Source organism: Sarcophilus harrisii, chromosome 4 (genome assembly GCF_902635505.1).
Source record: "Sarcophilus harrisii chromosome 4, mSarHar1.11, whole genome shotgun sequence".
Lineage (NCBI taxonomy): Eukaryota > Metazoa > Chordata > Mammalia > Dasyuromorphia > Dasyuridae > Sarcophilus > Sarcophilus harrisii.
In genome coordinates this window covers 323,886,869-323,904,917 of record NC_045429.1, presented here as the reverse complement: position 1 = coordinate 323,904,917, position 18,049 = coordinate 323,886,869, and the positions used below count along the sequence as shown (strand labels likewise).

The 18,049-nt window shown below is 35.7% G+C and overlaps 1 protein-coding gene across 10 annotated transcripts in view; it reads left to right on the top strand.

Moving 5' to 3' along the window:
- TANC2 (tetratricopeptide repeat, ankyrin repeat and coiled-coil containing 2) overlaps nucleotides 1-18,049 on the top strand; it is a 535,383-nt gene that overhangs the window by 410,280 nt on the left and 107,054 nt on the right. For 9 of the 10 annotated variants that reach the window (XM_031965901.1, XM_031965907.1, XM_031965906.1 and 6 more), the window contains one exon: nucleotides 16,233-16,514. In XM_031965901.1, coding sequence (XP_031821761.1) covers nucleotides 16,233-16,514 — 282 coding nt within the window. The remainder of the gene's footprint in view (nucleotides 1-16,232; nucleotides 16,515-18,049) is intronic. The other variant, XM_031965905.1, reaches the window with a different exon arrangement.

Below are 18,049 nucleotides of genomic sequence, written 5' to 3'. Positions count from 1 at the left end.
GCTTATTAGCTATGTGATCCTGGACAAGTCACTTTAATCCTGTTTTTCCTAGTTTCCTTATCTGTAAATTGAGCTGGACAAGGAAATAGCAAACAACGTTATCTTTGCCATGAAGACCTCAAATGGGGTCACAAAGAGTCAGACATGGCTGAAGTAATTCAAAAACAACAAAATCTAACAGTAGCTAGTAACTCTTATCTCACCATAATATTCTCTTCCATCACTAAAGCTTATTAGTAATTATGTTGAAATTTGGTTACCCAGACAACTTCATCAGTATGACACATCATTTTCATGATGTCATGCTTGCTTGAATTCTGGGTAATAGACAATACTCTTTACTAATCACCAATGGAGTGAAACAGGGTTGTGTGCTTGCTCTCATACAATGTTTTCAGTTATGTTGTCAAACCTCTTCAATGAGGAAAAACATGGAATCAAAGTCAGCTATCACAATAATGGCAAATTCTTCAACTTGAAAAGGCTACAAGCCAAAACTAAAGTGGAGGAGGTATTGGTACATTATTTTTTTGTTTGCAGATGTTTATGTGTTCAGTGCAGCATCTGAAGCTGAAATGTGACAAAGTGTGGATCAGTGGTCTGCTGCTTGTGCTAATTTTGGCCTAACAATTAAAGCCAAGAAAACATAGGTCCTCCATCAGCCAGCAACGTACCATCCATATGTAGAACCATCGTTACAGTGAATACTGTGGATAAATTCTCTTACCTTGGCAGTATACTTTCCAGAGATGTCCATATTGATAATGAGATTGATATACACATTGCCAGAGTTAGCTCAATGTTTGGGAGGCTCTGAAGGAAAATGTGGGAGAGGAGAGAAATTAGACTGACTTCCAAATTGAAGATCTACAGAGCTGTTATATGCCTATGAAATCTGGACAGTATACCAGCGCCATACCAGGAAACTGAATCACTTTCATTTGAATTGTCTTAGGAAGATTCTAAAGATTACCTGGCAGGATAAGATATCAGATTCTGAGGTCCTTTCTTGAACTAAACTACTAAGCATTCCAATTCTATTGCAGACTGCACAACTCCATTGGGCTGGCCACATTACTCAAATGCCAAATATATACTTGCCCCCAAAAAATATTTTATGGATAACTCACATTGGGCAAGTGCTCACAAGGTGGTCAGAAAAAGCAATTTCAAGGACACTCTCAAGGTCTCTCTTATGAACTTTAGAATCAATTATGTGATGTGGCAACATTGGCACAAGACCACTCAGCATGGTATGCTTTCATCAGAAAAGGTGCTCTGCTATGTGAGCAAAGCAGAATTGAATTAGAAAAAGAAACACAAGATGCTCAAAGTTAGAGAATCTACCCCAAATGTTCATATGGACAATTTGTGTCTGACCTGTGGCAGAGCATTCCAAGCTCGTATTAGTCTGATCAGCCAGTTGGACACACTATAACTCAACTATAACATAGTGATCATTTTTATTCCTCTTCCAGAACAAAGGACAACAACTAACCTCCAATTTCCACAAAAATAATTTTTTTAAAAGTTTTTAATTCAAGAATTTCAAATTAAATTTTGATACTTATTTTCTGCTATATTTTTCTAAATGTAAATATTTTATGCAGTAATGAGATGATGAACTGATATAGGAAGCAAATATAAAATATGCCACTCTCACCAACCTAATTAAATGACATATCTGGCTTTCTTTAAAAGTGATTAACAGTGTCTTCACTATCTGCAAAGGAACTCAAAGTACAATATGGTTACTTGGTATAGAATAGCCTTTATTTCACATGCCACAGGAAATAAATGACACAAAAGACTCAGAAGATCTTATATCCAACCTTATTTTGGGCATTCTCATCAAAGCTACTACAGTGGTTTACCATTTCCTTTTCCAGTTCAGTTTACAGATGAGGAAACTGGGGCAAACAGGTTAAATGACTTGCCCAAGTTCTCATAGCTAGGAAGTGTCTCAGGCAAAAATTGAACTCCTTTACTCTAAGACAGTGCTCTATCTACTTCTCCACTTATGAACAATTCCCCTCTTTGAACATTATAGGATTATAAAAGCACTCTTGCAGTCCATAAGACATTTTAAATTTCCCCCCAGAAGTTAAAGATACTTTCAGGATTTGCTGTACAAATACTCCCTATTCATCTTGGACCCACACCATCCATGTAACTCATCAATTGTTAGACTAGAAGGATCCAAATTTCATAATCCTCCATGACGAACCCGCCTTTCAGCTGCAAGGCTATTCTCTACTGAGAATCTTCTCTTGAAAAGCAGCTGTTGATGAATATTCTTCCCCAAACTCAAAAGCATACAATATTTTGGTAACTTTTAATTTTTATTTAAAAAAAAACATGAATAATCTGTAGTCTCTAACTTGCTCTTTTTTTTAATTAAAGTTTTTTATTCATAAAGCATATGCAAGGGTAATTTTTCCAACATTGACCCCTGCATAACCCCCTGCCGCAGATTTTCCCCTTCTTCCCTCCATCCCTTCCCCAACTTGGAAGCAGTCTTATATATGCCAAATATGCCGAAATATATGCCAGATTCAATATGTGTATACATATTTGCACAGCCGTCCTGTTAGCAAGAAAAATCAGATCAAGAAGGAAGAAAAAGGAAAAACTGAGAAAAAAGAAACAAAATGCAAGCAAATAATAAAAGGAGGGAGAATGCTATGCAGTGTTCCACCCTCTGTTCCCATGGTTCTGTCTGGGTATAGATGGTTGTCTTCATCACTGCACAAGTGGAACTGGTCTGAATCATCTTAATGTCTAACTTGCTCTTAAAAAAGAAAAGTCAAAACAAACAAACAAATCATCCAGGAACTCTTCAGCCTGCCTGGGCAAGAATAGATCATTATCTATGTGCTTCTCCTGAAAGTTATCCTTTTTTGCTTGGAATGAGAAAAAAGAAAAGAAAGCTTTTTATGATGGGAAGAATGCTGGATTTAGAGCCTCAGAATCTGGCCTCAAATTGTGGTTCTGCCTGTATGACTTTGGGCATGTCTCGTAATCTTTCTAAGTCTCAGTTTCTTTATTTGTAAAGTAAAGAGGTTGGACTAGCCCTAAATCTATAAAACCGTACCTGCCTTCCCCATCACCATCGCCTTGCTGCATTCTACAACTCAAATGGAAAGGAAGCACAGGAAAAGAAGAAGAAAGGGGGAGGGCGGGAAGAATCAGGACATTGTACTTCTTCTCACTTTCATAGACTACTAAGGAGGTAAGACATAGGATACAATAGAACTGAGACTCAAAAACATTGCTCAACTCTCAATCCACTGAACAAACCATCTCTTCTGGTTTTCTTAAAGAACAAATCTTATCTGATACATTGCATCTCTTGAGCTAGAAGCTGTAGTAGTAGCAAATTCACACAGCTCTTCCAACAAAAGAGTACTTTGACAATAGGATAACAAGGAGAGTGATACTAAGTATCAGAATACTTTTTGAAAAAACAATCTTATGCCTTTGAAAAAGAGTTCATTAAGTCATATAATCTTCTTAACAGCTACTTACTTACTACCCCTTTGGGGTCCAGGACTCTTATCTGCTATGTCACCTAGCTGCCTACATTCCAGGGTATTGAACAATTAATTCAATTCGGGATAGGCAAAGTACTTTAAAATACTTTTCAAAAGGTTCCAGAATCAGGTCAGCTAGAAAGCACAGTAACAGAGAAGTAGTCCTGGAGTCAGGAGGACTGAGTTCAAATTTGGCCTCAGACACTTCACATTTACTAACTGTGTGATCTTGGGCAAGTCACTTAACCCCAACTGTCTCCCCCTCTCCCCCCCAAAAAAAACCCATCTCAGACTCATGAGAAAGATTCCCATCATGACATCTATTTTTTCCAGATAACAGGTGACTAAAAATCATGTTTTGAGAAGAATGATTAACAAATAAACCTTTTGATAGTTTGAGCCAAATTAAGGAGGAAAAGAAAGAGCTTTAAAAAGTATCTTTTTATCATTATTTTCTCTTTTTTCTATCAAAAGTCCCTTGAATTGTTAAGATAACCATAGTATTTATGAAGAAATGACATGAAACATTTTGAGAAACACTTGTTAAAGTGACTTTTTTTTATAAGATTGAAAGAAAAACTTTAAGGCATATATTTGTCTGAAAGAATTTCCTAGAACAGTGGTAAAAGTGAATACACACAGAGAGAGAAAGAGAGAGAGAGAGAGAGAGAGAGAGAGAGAGAATGAATGAGAATCTGACGTATGGGACCTCAGCCCCAAGACAGATCAATTTAAGATTTAATGAGTAGTCATTAATAGTTTGTCATCAACCTAGAAGATCTCTGTTGGATTGTCTTAGGGATTTATGCTTGGCTCTGTACTATTTAATATTCTGAATACTTTGGGGAAAGGAATAAATAGCATTCTTATCCAATTTACACACAACACAGTTGTCAGGGATAGTTAACATGCTGGATGAAGTCAAAATTCAAAAAAATTCTGATGATTGGGATAAATCTAGGATAAAATGCAATAAGGATTAAATCAGTCTTTTGGGCGGTTCAAAAAAAAAATTCTTCACAAGTACAAGATGGGAAACAGGTGGTTAGATAGCATTCTGTCTGAAAAAGATATGGGAGTTTTAGTGGATTGGAGGCTTAATATGAGTTGACAATATCATATGGCAGCCAAAAAACCTAATGCAGTCTAATCCAAAAAGTAATACCTTCCAGGAATAATAGGGACATGAAAAATACAAGGTATTATGCCTTGATTAGACCACATTAGTGTATTTTGCTGAACTCCTACTCTGAATTGAATTGTTCAGTTACCTGGGATAGACAGTTAGGTGACATAGTAGATTGAGTCCAAATCAGGCCTCATACGCTTATTGTTGTGTGACCTTGGGCTAGTTACTTAATTTTTTTTTCATTAACTACTGTAATATGGAGATAATAATAGAATGGATCATGTTGATAAAATGCCTGGTGCATAGTAGGTGCCATTTAAATGTTAGTCAAACCTCCTCAATTTCCTCCCAGCACTCATTTTGGATTTCATTGGCTTCTTTACCATGCCCCTATCCCAGTTACCTTCTACCTTTTGTAGATAAACTGAAACCTGAAAAGGTTTGTTTTTCCCTTCAGCAATATTCTATAGTATGAACTATGAACATAGCCTTTGAAATCTGTGTACAAAGGCGAGAACTGGGTAATAACTTCCAATTCAGAAATAATAGAAAGTGAAGCAACAAAAAACATACTAGGGTCAAATTTATAAAAGAACTAGGCAATTCCCTCCCAATGAATTGAGCTATATGAACAGCTTCATAGGGTGACTTTTTATCTTGGCCAAAGAGAGCACTCTGTTGTTATTGTTGTTAATGTCCAACTCTTCATGATCTCATTTGGGATTTTCTTGGCAAAGAAACTAAAGTTCTTTCTTTCTCCAGCTCATTTCGCAGATGAGAAAACAGGATTAAGTGATTTTTCTCAGGTTCACACAGCTAAGAAGTGTCCAAGGCCACATTTTGAACTTAGGAAGATGACCCTGCCTAACCCCAGACCTAGCCCACCTAGCTGCAAAGGGAACATATAGGAAGTATGTTTGGCTTAAGAGGGCTGCAGAGTGTATGAAAGACGTAGAAAATAACTAAAACAATGATGAAAGCTGAAGTCCAAAACAACTGATAGTAAAAGTGTCCTTACACTCACTAGATGATTTTGTTTTTTGTTTTTTAATCATTTTTTTTCTTTCTTTTTGTGAGATAATTGGAGTTAAGTGATTTGTCCAGGGTCATACAGCTAGTAAGACACTAGATGACTTTGAAGAGAAATATGACACAGATGGGTTCTTTGTATCATGTTGTATCATTTTGTAATTATTTGCAACTATGACAAAGATAAAAATTCCAGTTCAAGATTCATTTTCTGTACTGTTCTCAAAAGTTGAGTAAATCACCATGGGAGAACTTTAGAATCTGTGCTAGGGCAGACAGATAATCAAGCCCTACCTTTGCTGTCAATACATCTTGGGGTTCAAGTCTAATATGCTTTCTATGTGACCCTGCACAAATTACTTAAATTTGTGATGTTTTCAAGAAACACTTGTGACTCCTGGATTGCAGAGCACATGCAATTCTGCGTTGATATAGATAAAGTTCCCTGAGCAAGATTTTCCTTATACCAGTGAAATCAAATATCCATTCGACTTCAACCCACTCCTATGCCACTCACTCTTTTTTTTTTATTGTCAACAGTTATTTTATTTTATTTTTTTTTATTTAATAGCCTTTTATTTACAGGATATATGCATGGGTAACTTTACAGCATTAACAATTGCCAAACCTCTTGTTCCAATTTTTCACCTCTTACCCCCCCACCCCCCCTAGATGGCAGGATGACCAGTAGATGTTAAATATATTAAAATATAAATTAGATACACAATAAGTATACCTGACCAAAACGTTATTTTGCTGTAGAAAAAGAATCAGACTCTGAAATATTGTACCATTAGCTTGTGAAGGAAATCAAAAATGCAGGTGTGCATAAATATAGGGATTGGGAATTCAATGTAATGGTTTTTAGTCATCTCCCAGAGTTCTTTTGCTGGGCATAGCTAGTTCAGTTCATTACTGCTCCATTAGAAATGATTTGGTTGATCTCGTTGCTGAGGATGGCCTGGTCCATCAGAACTGGTCATCATATAGTATTGTTGTTGAAGTATATAATGATCTCCTGGTCCTGCTCATTTCACTCAGCATCAGTTCATGTAAGTCTCTCCAGGCCTTTCTGAAATTATCCTGTTGGTCATTTCTTACAGAACAGTAATATTCCATAATTTTCATATACCACAATTTATTCAACCATTCTCAACTGTGGACATCCATTCAGTTTCAGTTTTTAACCACTACAAAAGGGCTGCCACAAACATTCATGCACATACAGGTCCCTTTCCCTTCTTTATAATCTCTTTGGGATATAATCCCAGTAGTAACACTGCTGGATCAAAGGGTATGCACAGTTTGATAACTTTTTGAGCATAGTTCCAAACTATTCTCCAAAATGGTTGGATTCGTTCACAACTCCACCAACAATAGCATCAATGTCCCAGTTTTCCCGCATCCCCTCCAACAATCATCATTATTTTTTCCTGTCATCTTAGCCAATCTGACAGGTATGTAGTGGTATCTTAGAGTTGTCTTAATTTGCATTTCTCTGATTAATAATGACTTGGAGCATCTTTTCATATGACTAGAAATAGTTTCAATTTCTTCATCTGAGAATTGTCTGTTCATATCCTTTGACCATTTTTCTTTTTTTTTTTCTTTTTTTTTTTTTTTTTTAAAAGCAATGTAGAAAAATTTATTTTGAATGTAATGGGAAAAATATAAAATAAAATAAATTAATCCCACAAAATGTTTTTGCACAAACAAAAACAGCACAAATGAGATTAAAAGGTAAAGTACAAAGCTGGGGAAAAATTTTTTACAGCCAGTGTTTCTGACAAAGGTCTCATTTTTTTTTTTAATTTAATAGCCTTTTATTTACAGGATATATACATGGGTAACTTTACAGCATTAACAATTGCCAAACCTCTTGTTCCAATTTTTCACCTCTTACCCCCCACCCTCCCTAAATGGCGGATGACCAGTAGATGTTAAATATATTAAAATATAACTTAGATACACAATAAGTATACATGAAAACATTATTTTGCTGTACAAAAGAATCAGACTCTGAATTATTGTACAATTAGCTTGTAAGAAATCAAAAATGCAGGTGTGCATAAATATAGGGATTGAGGAATTCAATGTAATGGTTTTAGTCATCTCCCAGAGTTCTTTTTCTGGGTATAGCTAGTTCAGTTCATTACTGCTCCATTAGAAATGATTTGGTTGATCTCGTTGCTGAGGATGGCCTGATCCATCAGAACTGGCTTTGACCATTTTTCAATTGGAGAATGTATGCCACTCACTCTTAAACAAATGAATCAATAAAAGAATCCACTAGATTCCAAAGTGTAAAATTAAAATAAAATGCAGTTTTTTTATATTTGTGGCTCTAATAAGGGAGAAGTGCCAAATAAGTTACTAGCTGCTTCTTAATATTTGATTATCAACCAATTGTGAAGACAGGTCTCTTTCAAGAGCCCTTTTTAATGCCTTCTACATCAATCATTTAGAAACTGAGATGCAGCCAATGAGTTGTTATCTTTCTCCTTTCATGTAACAATGGTTCTTTTTTTTTTTTTCCTGTTCTACCTTTTCACTTAAAAGATTGAAAAGTTGTTTTTTGCAAATAGGTTGGGGGAAGCTGGAAGGCAAATTTAACTTGTCATATCCCTATAGTAAAGACTAATAGGGACAAATGGAAGTACATTGTTTGCTTAGGGATTCAGCAGGTCCCTAAGTTTTGCCTGCAGCCAGAAATCAGGTGTCTGTCCCAACTCTGCCTTAGGATTCAAAACTAAATTCAGGAGAAAATCCTTATTATCACAGCTGAGGGAGTGAGAGATAACATTCATCTGTCACCTGCCCCTCAAAAAATAAAAAAACGTATAATATTTATAAATTTACATTTAAGGCTATACTCAAAACAATAAGTCAAATTGTATAGAGTTCTGGTTGTTTTTCTGGAAGTCTCTGGACCAGCCTTCATTTCAGCAGAGTAATCACCACGAGAATAGCTAGGGATAAAGTCTTAACCAGGGCCCGGGGTAGCTTTCTTGAGGTTCTCCGGAATATGTATTGTTTTCTGTGGGGGAGGCAGGAGGACCACCACCACAGTCTCGAAGTCTGTCTCAGTCCGAAAGTTTGTGCTTCAGCCTCCAGTCTTCTGTCTTCTCTGGTTCTGTCTCCAAGCCCTTTCTGAGTTTGTCTCCAAGCCTTTCTGAGGCTCTCTCTCGCTCCGATGGGCCTTGGTCTCAGTGGAGAAATGAAGGAGGACAGGCCTGCCATCATGGTGGTGTGAGATGGAATGAATCTGTCTGGCTGAGTTTGTCCCAGCTTATATACTCTATTATAATTACATTATCATAGGTTTGAATCTTGTAGAATAGGTGTCAATCTTGTAGAACTATATTAAGTACTAAGTACATGTACTAAACTAGAGAACTATTAATTACCATCCTAAACTAGATAACCATTGTATTATCATCAATTCCACTATCTATCTCCACCTTGTAAGAATCTTTGTTTCAAGTACAGAGTTCTGGTCCATAACAAAATTGCATATTCCCTCCATGTTTACCAGAACTCCTAAAGGACTAATTTGAAAATTGAGAGGCCAAGAGAGAGCAATAATTGAGACACTTAGCAAACGAGGGGCTCATTTATATGGCAGAGAGAAACTAGCACCAATGGCCTTTTCAAAAGGATCACATAACATTAATCTGCTCTCAACTACTTCAGTCAGAATTTCAGATGCTGATGGCAGTATAAAGCACTTTCTTAGAAATATGAAATTCATGTTGTTATTAAACACTGTTTTCAAGTTGATAAAATTCTCAAGCACCAAATTTAAGATAAAAGTAGAAAGAGCAGTCTAGATTTTCAGTTTAACATTGGACTTCAAGTATAAATCTGAAGCAAAGCGAAATTATTGAGTAGACAGATTCTCAGAGAGTAACAGCTGCCCTCTCTCTCTCCATATGTCCATTCACCTTTAGTAAGTAAGTCCATAAACAGTCTTTAGTAAAACTCCCAAAGACAAGAAAGCTGCCTGCTTAATTTCTGTGGTACTAGCCTGAGGTGAGGGCATAATGATTTTGTTCATTTCAATATATTTCAGTGTATCTGTGATTTCAGAAATGTACTTGTTGCCTCTAAACTACAACTTATCCACAGATTTATCCAAAACAATTCTTGTCCATGGTCTTTCATAGATAATTGCAAGAAAACTGACCCAACATCTTCTTATAAACCTTCCCTCAGTTCTTTTGTTGCTACCTGTATAGCACTTGGTCTGGTTGTCATCACTAGTGCTCTCTTCTTGACTATTGCTAAGAAAAGAAAATTACAAAATTACAATTCAGCAATGGAAACTAGAAGTCTCTTAACTACTTTCTTTTTTTCCCCGAAAGAATATTGTGAGTTCTTTAACTGCCATGGGGGGAAGGGAGAAGACCACCCATCAATTAATTCTATCAACTTAAATTTGTTGCTCCATATTTATAACATCATAGCACCTTCCTTATCCATATTTTTCCTCTACTTCCTTTTCTGATTGTCCAGCTTCAAATTGGGTCATTCTTTATGCCCTCTGTTTGAATCTAGTCCAGATTCACAACTTATACAATCATTATACATTGTTGAAGGTTATTTCAGGAATATCATATGTGATTAAAGACTCAATTCCAAATAAACATCCTCAACAAAGAGGAACATTTGGTAAAATTATGAATTCTGTTTCTGTTTATATTTCTGTTGCCAGGGATAGCTGTATTGGTAAGAGTTTCCATCTTAAATATTTCACAAGTTTCTTTTATAGTATAAAGGGCAAACTAGCGAGATCTCAGCCTTTATGAACAGTTGCAGTATGCTCAACCTAATGCAGTCCCTATATGGGTTCTGGAATTAATGCAGGTATTCTTTGACAATTTCTCTCATTTACCAAATAATAAAAATAAGGAACTCTTTGGTTGTGAAATTGGGATGGAACAAGTATACACAAGACTAGTCTAGAACTTAAGCCTTTTTTTTCTGAGATAAAAAGAAGACATGCTATAATTCTCTGGATAGGGAGATGGACCTTGGGATTTCCCTATTCAGACTAACATGTAGTATATGGCACCTCTGTGCCTCTTTTGTTTTGGTTCTTTTCTATTTTAGGTGGAATATTAGAGACAACTATGCCTTTGTGAGTTCTGGAAGGTTGAAGGAGTTGCTACTTCTTCAGTAGCAAACTCCTGCAGTTTATTAATAGAAGTCCATACTGTAGTTTTTATACCAGCCAACTTATGTGAGGCAATAATCCAGCCCATAGGAGCAGTTGCTAGCCCAGCCAAGATGCTACCCACCATAGATTGATTGCAAAGCATGATGATATTGGAACACTAATCACTGATACTGGAGAGTAATAGTGATGCAAGGAAGACACAAATTGTAGTTGTCAGTTGATATTACGGAGAAAATTGAGCCATGACTATCATTTAACCATTTAATGCAAATTAGATTTTATAAAAAGGTATGTTGATTGAGAAGACATAACAAGAGGAGAAATATAAATGTTCCTTCCCCAACACCAAAAAGCACACTTTACCTTATATCACTTTAGTCCCGGGGGAGAGTAGGCTCAAATTTAACATTTAGACATTTATGTCACCAGTTTCACTTCCCAGAGAAATAGCAGTGTGCTAGCAAATGTTTATATCTGGAGGTAATAATGTATACAGGACACGTTTTAAAGTTTAATATGCATTATTGGCATTTTCTCTATCAGTTTCCTAAGTTGAAAAGCAAAGGATTTTATTATGAGTCTTTCTTGATTAGACAGCACAATAAGTGAAGCTCTGATTTGTTACATTTGCCATTTTATGAGGAGTAAATTCCCACACTGAAAATTGATCTCAAGAGCTCTTTGGAACTGGATCCAGCACACACATACAAATATCACTATGTGACTAGCAAGGACTCCCATCAGTGAACTCTGTTCCTCTGACTTTCAAAGCTCACAAAGTTATAGCTGTATCCACTATTCTTTCACCTCAAAGTAGGAAAAAACTAATGCCAAGAGGCAAGAACAGAAGTGCCTATGTAGGTATGGACCACAGATCAGAAGACCTACCCAGAGATTTATAATATGTCTTTCCTCCATCTCAACCAGAAGAGACTTAAGTTACCATTCTGGAAGTCTTTCATATGCACATACAGCCCCAGAAAGGCAGCCAAATGAAGAAGACTTCTTCTTATACCTAGAAAGATAAATGTAGGAAATTGCAATCTGTGCAAACTTAAAGTGGAGATTTCATCAGGTCAAACTCACTGCACAGTTCATAAGGTCTGAGCCTTCATTAACCAAATCCCCTTTACATTACATAGGGAATCAGGGTCTGCAAACAACTTTAAATTCTTAAATGCTGTAATCAAGATGGATATTACTTTAAATAAAGAGACTTTAGAATTATAAACAGAAATTTGTTCATGAATTTACTAATTAGTTAGTCTTTTTATTAATGTACATGTTATCCATTTATGTTTCCCTCTACACATTTTCCACAAATAATATATTTTAAATTTTTAAATCAAGAAAATAGTTTTCCTATGTAATTTCACCAACCAATATTCTTATTTTTGTTTTAAAGAGATCAAACAAGATGCTTAGCAAATGCCTCTCTAAGAAAGTCTGGTTGCACTATACTTAAGATTAAGATAAAGCAATAGGTTATTGATTTCCTACTGGACAACAACTGAGAGAAGACATTGGTGAACACTTATTCTTCTGAAAATATCAAGAAAGATCAAGAAAAGCATGATGCAAGTCAATACAGTATGTTAGAAAATACTGTTCAATTGAGAAATATGTAAAACTGTAGAACTTAAATTTTTAAAATCTGCTAATTTTATGTATTTCTGATGTAACATAACAAATCCTCTTGTTTTTAATAATGTTGAGAAAAGAATGCAATTATGATTGATGATATGGGATAGGATATGAGCTATCTTTCCTAAGAATATGATTCACTCTAAGTTAAAAATAAGACTCTCCAGAAACTAATCTACTTGACTTGCTTAGAAGCCTAATTCTTCTACCAGTAGTAATAAAACTCATAACAAATATATCTGAAACATTAGGTACTCACTTAGCTCCAAATGGCTGGACACTATACCCATACCTCTACCACAACAGAGTAAGCAAATTTTTCTGATTAGAATCTTGGAGGAGCCCAACTCTAATGAGAAAGGGAAAATGCTCTCTTCTTTCAGTCATTTTTTTATGGCTTGTAAAATCTCCCATTTCTATATCTTGGAGCAATTTACTTTTAGTTTAGATTGTGGCTTGTGTCTGAGTGAGGAGCTAAAGATATTTTACTGAATATAAAGTAGTTATCAAGCATTTGTTTTCTACACAAAATACTAAAAGACACAAAAGAATTACAGCATACATTGATGAAATGACTTAAAACAGGTGTGGAAACAACTTCTGTTAGGCTTTTGAAAGGCTAATACTCAAATATGAAATTTTGCAAGACAAAATGGATTAAGCATTTTATATATATTTCACCTTATCTATATGAAATATATATATTTCACCTTATCTATAACCTGTGTCCCTCAAAAGTCCATGTCTTCTAGCAAACTAGACTTAGCCAAAGACAAGAGGAGGAGTCTGACTTCTCCAACCTGGAAGTTTCTGCTGCTGCCCTTTAACTTCATTCACTAGACCTTAAGTTGCCTCCCCATTTAGGCATACCCAATTGAAGAATTATGTTCAGTACCCTACTGAGGCAAAGAAAAGCAAAGAGGAAAAGGCAACCAGTGACCCAGGTGTAAATCATTCTAGTTCCAAATAGGGAAGGAGCCCAACCTATCCTCCTCAACCCATCCTCCTTTTCCCATCCCCATTTTGGGGAGTCTACAGACAAAACCCACTACTAGCACATGGAAGAGTTAAAGCAAGAGGCTAAGTAAGAATATGTCTCTTCCATTTAAAGGTCTGTTGAGTTATTGACTCCTAGAGCTCAGCGGCCAATGAAGGTGTCTTTGTCATTTCAAAGTTCTCACATCCTTCAGTTAAGTCAGTCACATGGTTAAGTACTCAATTAATGTACCCAAATATTCAGCCAGCACAAATTTTAAGTCAGAACCAGGAAGGACATCTCTTCAGTCTTAATGATGTATAGTGTTTGGAAAAATCAGTTTTTATTCAACAAAATGACGAAGGTTTTGCCATTTAATACAGTAGCATCAGATTCGAGTAGAAATGAATTCCTGTGAGCTATACATTCATGTAGAAGGGAAAGACGTGATAGTATGAGATCTCATAGAAGCATTCTAGTGGGGTTAGTTTGTTAATGGAACTTGAAAAGTCAATCAAATAAGTTTTTAGTAGCAGTATATCTAGTTGTATAATGCCTCCAAGAATAAAAAAGAAATGTAAATGTGATTACAAAGTATTCTTTTGGGAATCCTCTTTTAAAATGTAAGTGTATAATAAGTATATATTTTAAGAAAACTTAGAGCTAACATATAAACTACAGTAATTTTAAATATATTTTATAGCTTTAATTCAGGTCAAGAAATTTTTATTAAACACTTCTGTACCAGATACCACTAAATAGTTACTGAAGATGTAAACATGAAATAGAACAGTCCTTTAAGAAGCTTGTTAAGCTGAATTTTCTTATTCTTTTGAGTAGGTATGGAAGATTAAATATCTCTATTTTCTGTGTCTTAGATAGGGATTCATTTATTCAAAAACAACATACCCCCCTCCAAGTCCCTATGATGTGCAAAATACTCTTCTAGACTTTACATAATACAAAGGAGAGTCAGACAACAATCCCTGCTCTCAATGCATTTATAGTTTAATAAGACAAAAAATTAACTAAAATGCATTTTATAATGTAAACATACTTAAAAGAGAGGTACAAAATGCAAGGCTAATTCAGAGGAGGCAGGACTTGCTTCTGATTGGGGAACAATAAATATGACTATTCCATGTCCTGGTACAGTGCATAAAAGAGGAAGAAGGTATGAGAGAACTACTGGATATATTGATCAGGGCTGCAGTTGGTATCTTTAGATAAATGTCAGGTTTCCAACTTCAGGAAGCTGGAAGGAATATAAGAGGAAGAAATTTAAAATAGGATAAAGTTTCTATAAGACATAAAGGAAAAATTGGATAGGAGCCTAGAAGGGAAAAAGCTGGGGTGGAGGGGGTATAAAAGAAAATAATAGACAGGTAAGGGATTTTTGATCTGATAAGTCTACAACTTAAAATCTCAAGTATTGCCCACAAAGCAGTATATTGTCCTTGATAATGTTTTAAGTATTATTCCCTGAATAAAAGAGGGTGAATAGGACAGGGATAGAAGAATGGGAATTGGTTAAGTTCTAAATGGTATGAAACTCAATCAGGAGCCAGATTGATAAAGAAAGTTGAAGTAAGGAAGGTTTGACTTATTCTTCCCAGGTTGCAGCTCTTCATCACTTTCCTAAATCTGCTAGAAATGTGGTATGTCCTTGGCTCTTATCTTATAGGTACTATAATATATAGAAATGATTTTGACAGAAGCAGATGAGCTGTCTTGACTCCATTATATGTTTGTGACATATGTGGGGTTTTTTTTAAGTTGAAAGGAATGTTACTGACAATGTGGGTTCAGGTACAAAAATAATTTACAAAATGAAAAGACTTCACATTGCTACTCTCTGTCTCTCAATAGCCCTTCCACCAGGCTAAACACAGTGAGGTCTTTTCTCTGTCAAAATTATTAGAGGTTGCATTGCTGCTAAGGACTGTAACAACTGACAGTGCCAATGGTTTAAAGCCATGTACAACAAGAGTAACTATCAGTTGGTTTTATCTTCACTGCAGTTTAATGGAAATAGTTGTATTTCATAACATTTTTTCATATTCTTTTTGCTTTGCCCTAGACTCTAAAAGCCTCAATGACCACTTTTGTCAGAAACAGTCATTTGGGGTCAGCTAGAAGGCTCAATGAATAGAGCACCAACCTTGGATTCAGGAGGACCTGAGTTCAAACCTGGCCTTGAGACACTTAACACTTAATAACTGTGTGACCCTGGGCAAGTCACTTGACTCCAAATCCCTCAAAAAAAAATCCAACCTAGAAATAACATTTTAAGCAGGAGAGGTTTCCATGTGTCCTTTGAGTCTAAAGTGCAAAAATTAAAAGGTCAAATATTCTAAGTTTTTGGCATATATTATATAAAAAGAAAATGTATTTGAGTCCAATTTTAAAAATCCAAAAGTAGAAACTAGTGGTGACTATTCTCATAAAAAGTAATGCTTCTAAGATTCCTAAAATAAATCATTCTTATTCCTTGATTGTGGTCTCTTATCACTTGTAGCATTGAATGGTTCCAATCACAGATGATTTTAGTTCGGTGTTCTAATTTAAACAAAACCAAAAAAAAAAAAAAAAAAAAAAGACACCAAAAACTCCATATTAAATTTTCCATAACAGTTATACAAAACAGAATTATGAATATTTCTTGAAGTACCACATATTTTGTATATATTGTCATGTTTACCATTTACTCCAAGCCTTGTGTTCTATGATTCTTTCTTCTAGTGCGATTTGCGCCTTATAGACCTCCAGACATCTCTCTGAAGCCGCTGCTCTTCGAAGTGCCCAGCATTACCACAGAGTCTGTATTTGTTGGCCGAGACTGGGTTTTTCATGAAATAGATGCTCAACTACAGAGTGAAAATGCCAGCGTGAATCAGGGAGTGGTGATTGTCGGAAACATTGGATTTGGCAAAACTGCTATCATCTCCAGGCTGGTGGCTCTCAGTTGTCACGGTACACGAATGAGACAGATCGCCTCAGATAGTCCACATGCTTCTCCTAAGCGTATGTACTTTTGTGTGCAGAACTCTATGCTATGTGGCATTCTTATCCATCCATGTGTCCTTCTCATTTGATCTGTGAAATCTGCCCTCTGTAAGAATGTCCTTAACCCAAAATGAACAGAGAGAATATGGTGTTCAATTTGCATCTAACCAATATATTCAATAATTTTCCATGGCCACAATGCTCCTGCCCATGGTTATTATGTCCCAGCCCTAGGATCACAGGCTCATAGCCACAGAGTCAGGAGTGAAATGCTGGATGGTCAGCTTGTCTAGCTCTAAAAACTGAAGTCTGGAGAGGTAATATGGTATTATCTAGATTATGCAAATGGAAGCAGAACTGAAATATGCACTCAGGTACTCTTTTTTCTAACACTAATCCCAAATATACGATAAATAATTTCCCACATTTAGTCTAATAACTGAAAAACCCTGCCTATTTCCTTACCTTATTGGTTACGTTCTGAACTTTGATAGAGTATAGCAGTTGACTACCGAGTCTTTTCACAACTTTGTTTCTCTTTCTGCTTCCTTGCTAGTTTGAAACCTTTGCTCAGTCTGAGATGTTATCTCTGCATGCTACACAGCAGGGCAATCTTATTTATTGCCTTCATTTACTGACTATTGACATGAAGTGTTGCATTGCTAGGATTGACCATTATCCTTGAAATTTTTCTTTTGACTTCCTTGTGAAAAATTGCTATGCTCTTCTCAGTAGTCATTCTTCTTCTATCCCCAGCCTGGCACAGCCAGGGTATGAGAACAATGGAGATACTATGACAGCCTTTAGAAACTCTGGAGAAAGCCAGAATATCTAATTCTCTGAGCAGGTCCAGATCCCACTTCCCTTCCCCCACTACTCTTGTCTTACTTTGTTATTCCCTGTATTAGCAATTCTGGAAATTAACCAGAGAAGGTCATACTCATTTTTATGAATTTTGCACTTTAAAATGACTAGGGCCAGGCCAATATATATGTAGTTAGATAAAGATTTTAAATACATCTCTCTAAACTGATTGTTCTTTCTGATCCATTTTTTTTGCACAACTAATTGGAACATCTTTTACATTTGACACAGTTAAAATAATTGAAAATCCCTGACTTACCAATTTTCCATGTGCTTCTGGGTTTTAAATTTCTTTCATCATTATGACTCGTGAGATTAGATGGGTTGGCAGAGAGTGGAAGAATGGGTCTATTTGCATAGATACGGTTCTTCCTATCCAAAATGATAGTGGAAACTGTTTTCATTAAACTGGGATTCCATGTCAGTGTACTCTTTTGAGGTGATTTTGTTTCTTCTTTTATTTGTCTGAGCTACTGTGATTTCATATTAGAAATATTCAAATAAAAGCTTCTGTTATGTTCCCAATTCATCTATCAGATGGGCAAAGTTGACAAAAAAGAAAAAGAAAAAATGTTGGAAAGACTACAAGTAAATAGACCCATATTCTTAGTGGAGCTATGAATTGATCTAGTCATTTCAGAAAGCAATTTTCAGAAGTTTTCTAGGAAAAAAATATTCCCAACTCTTTC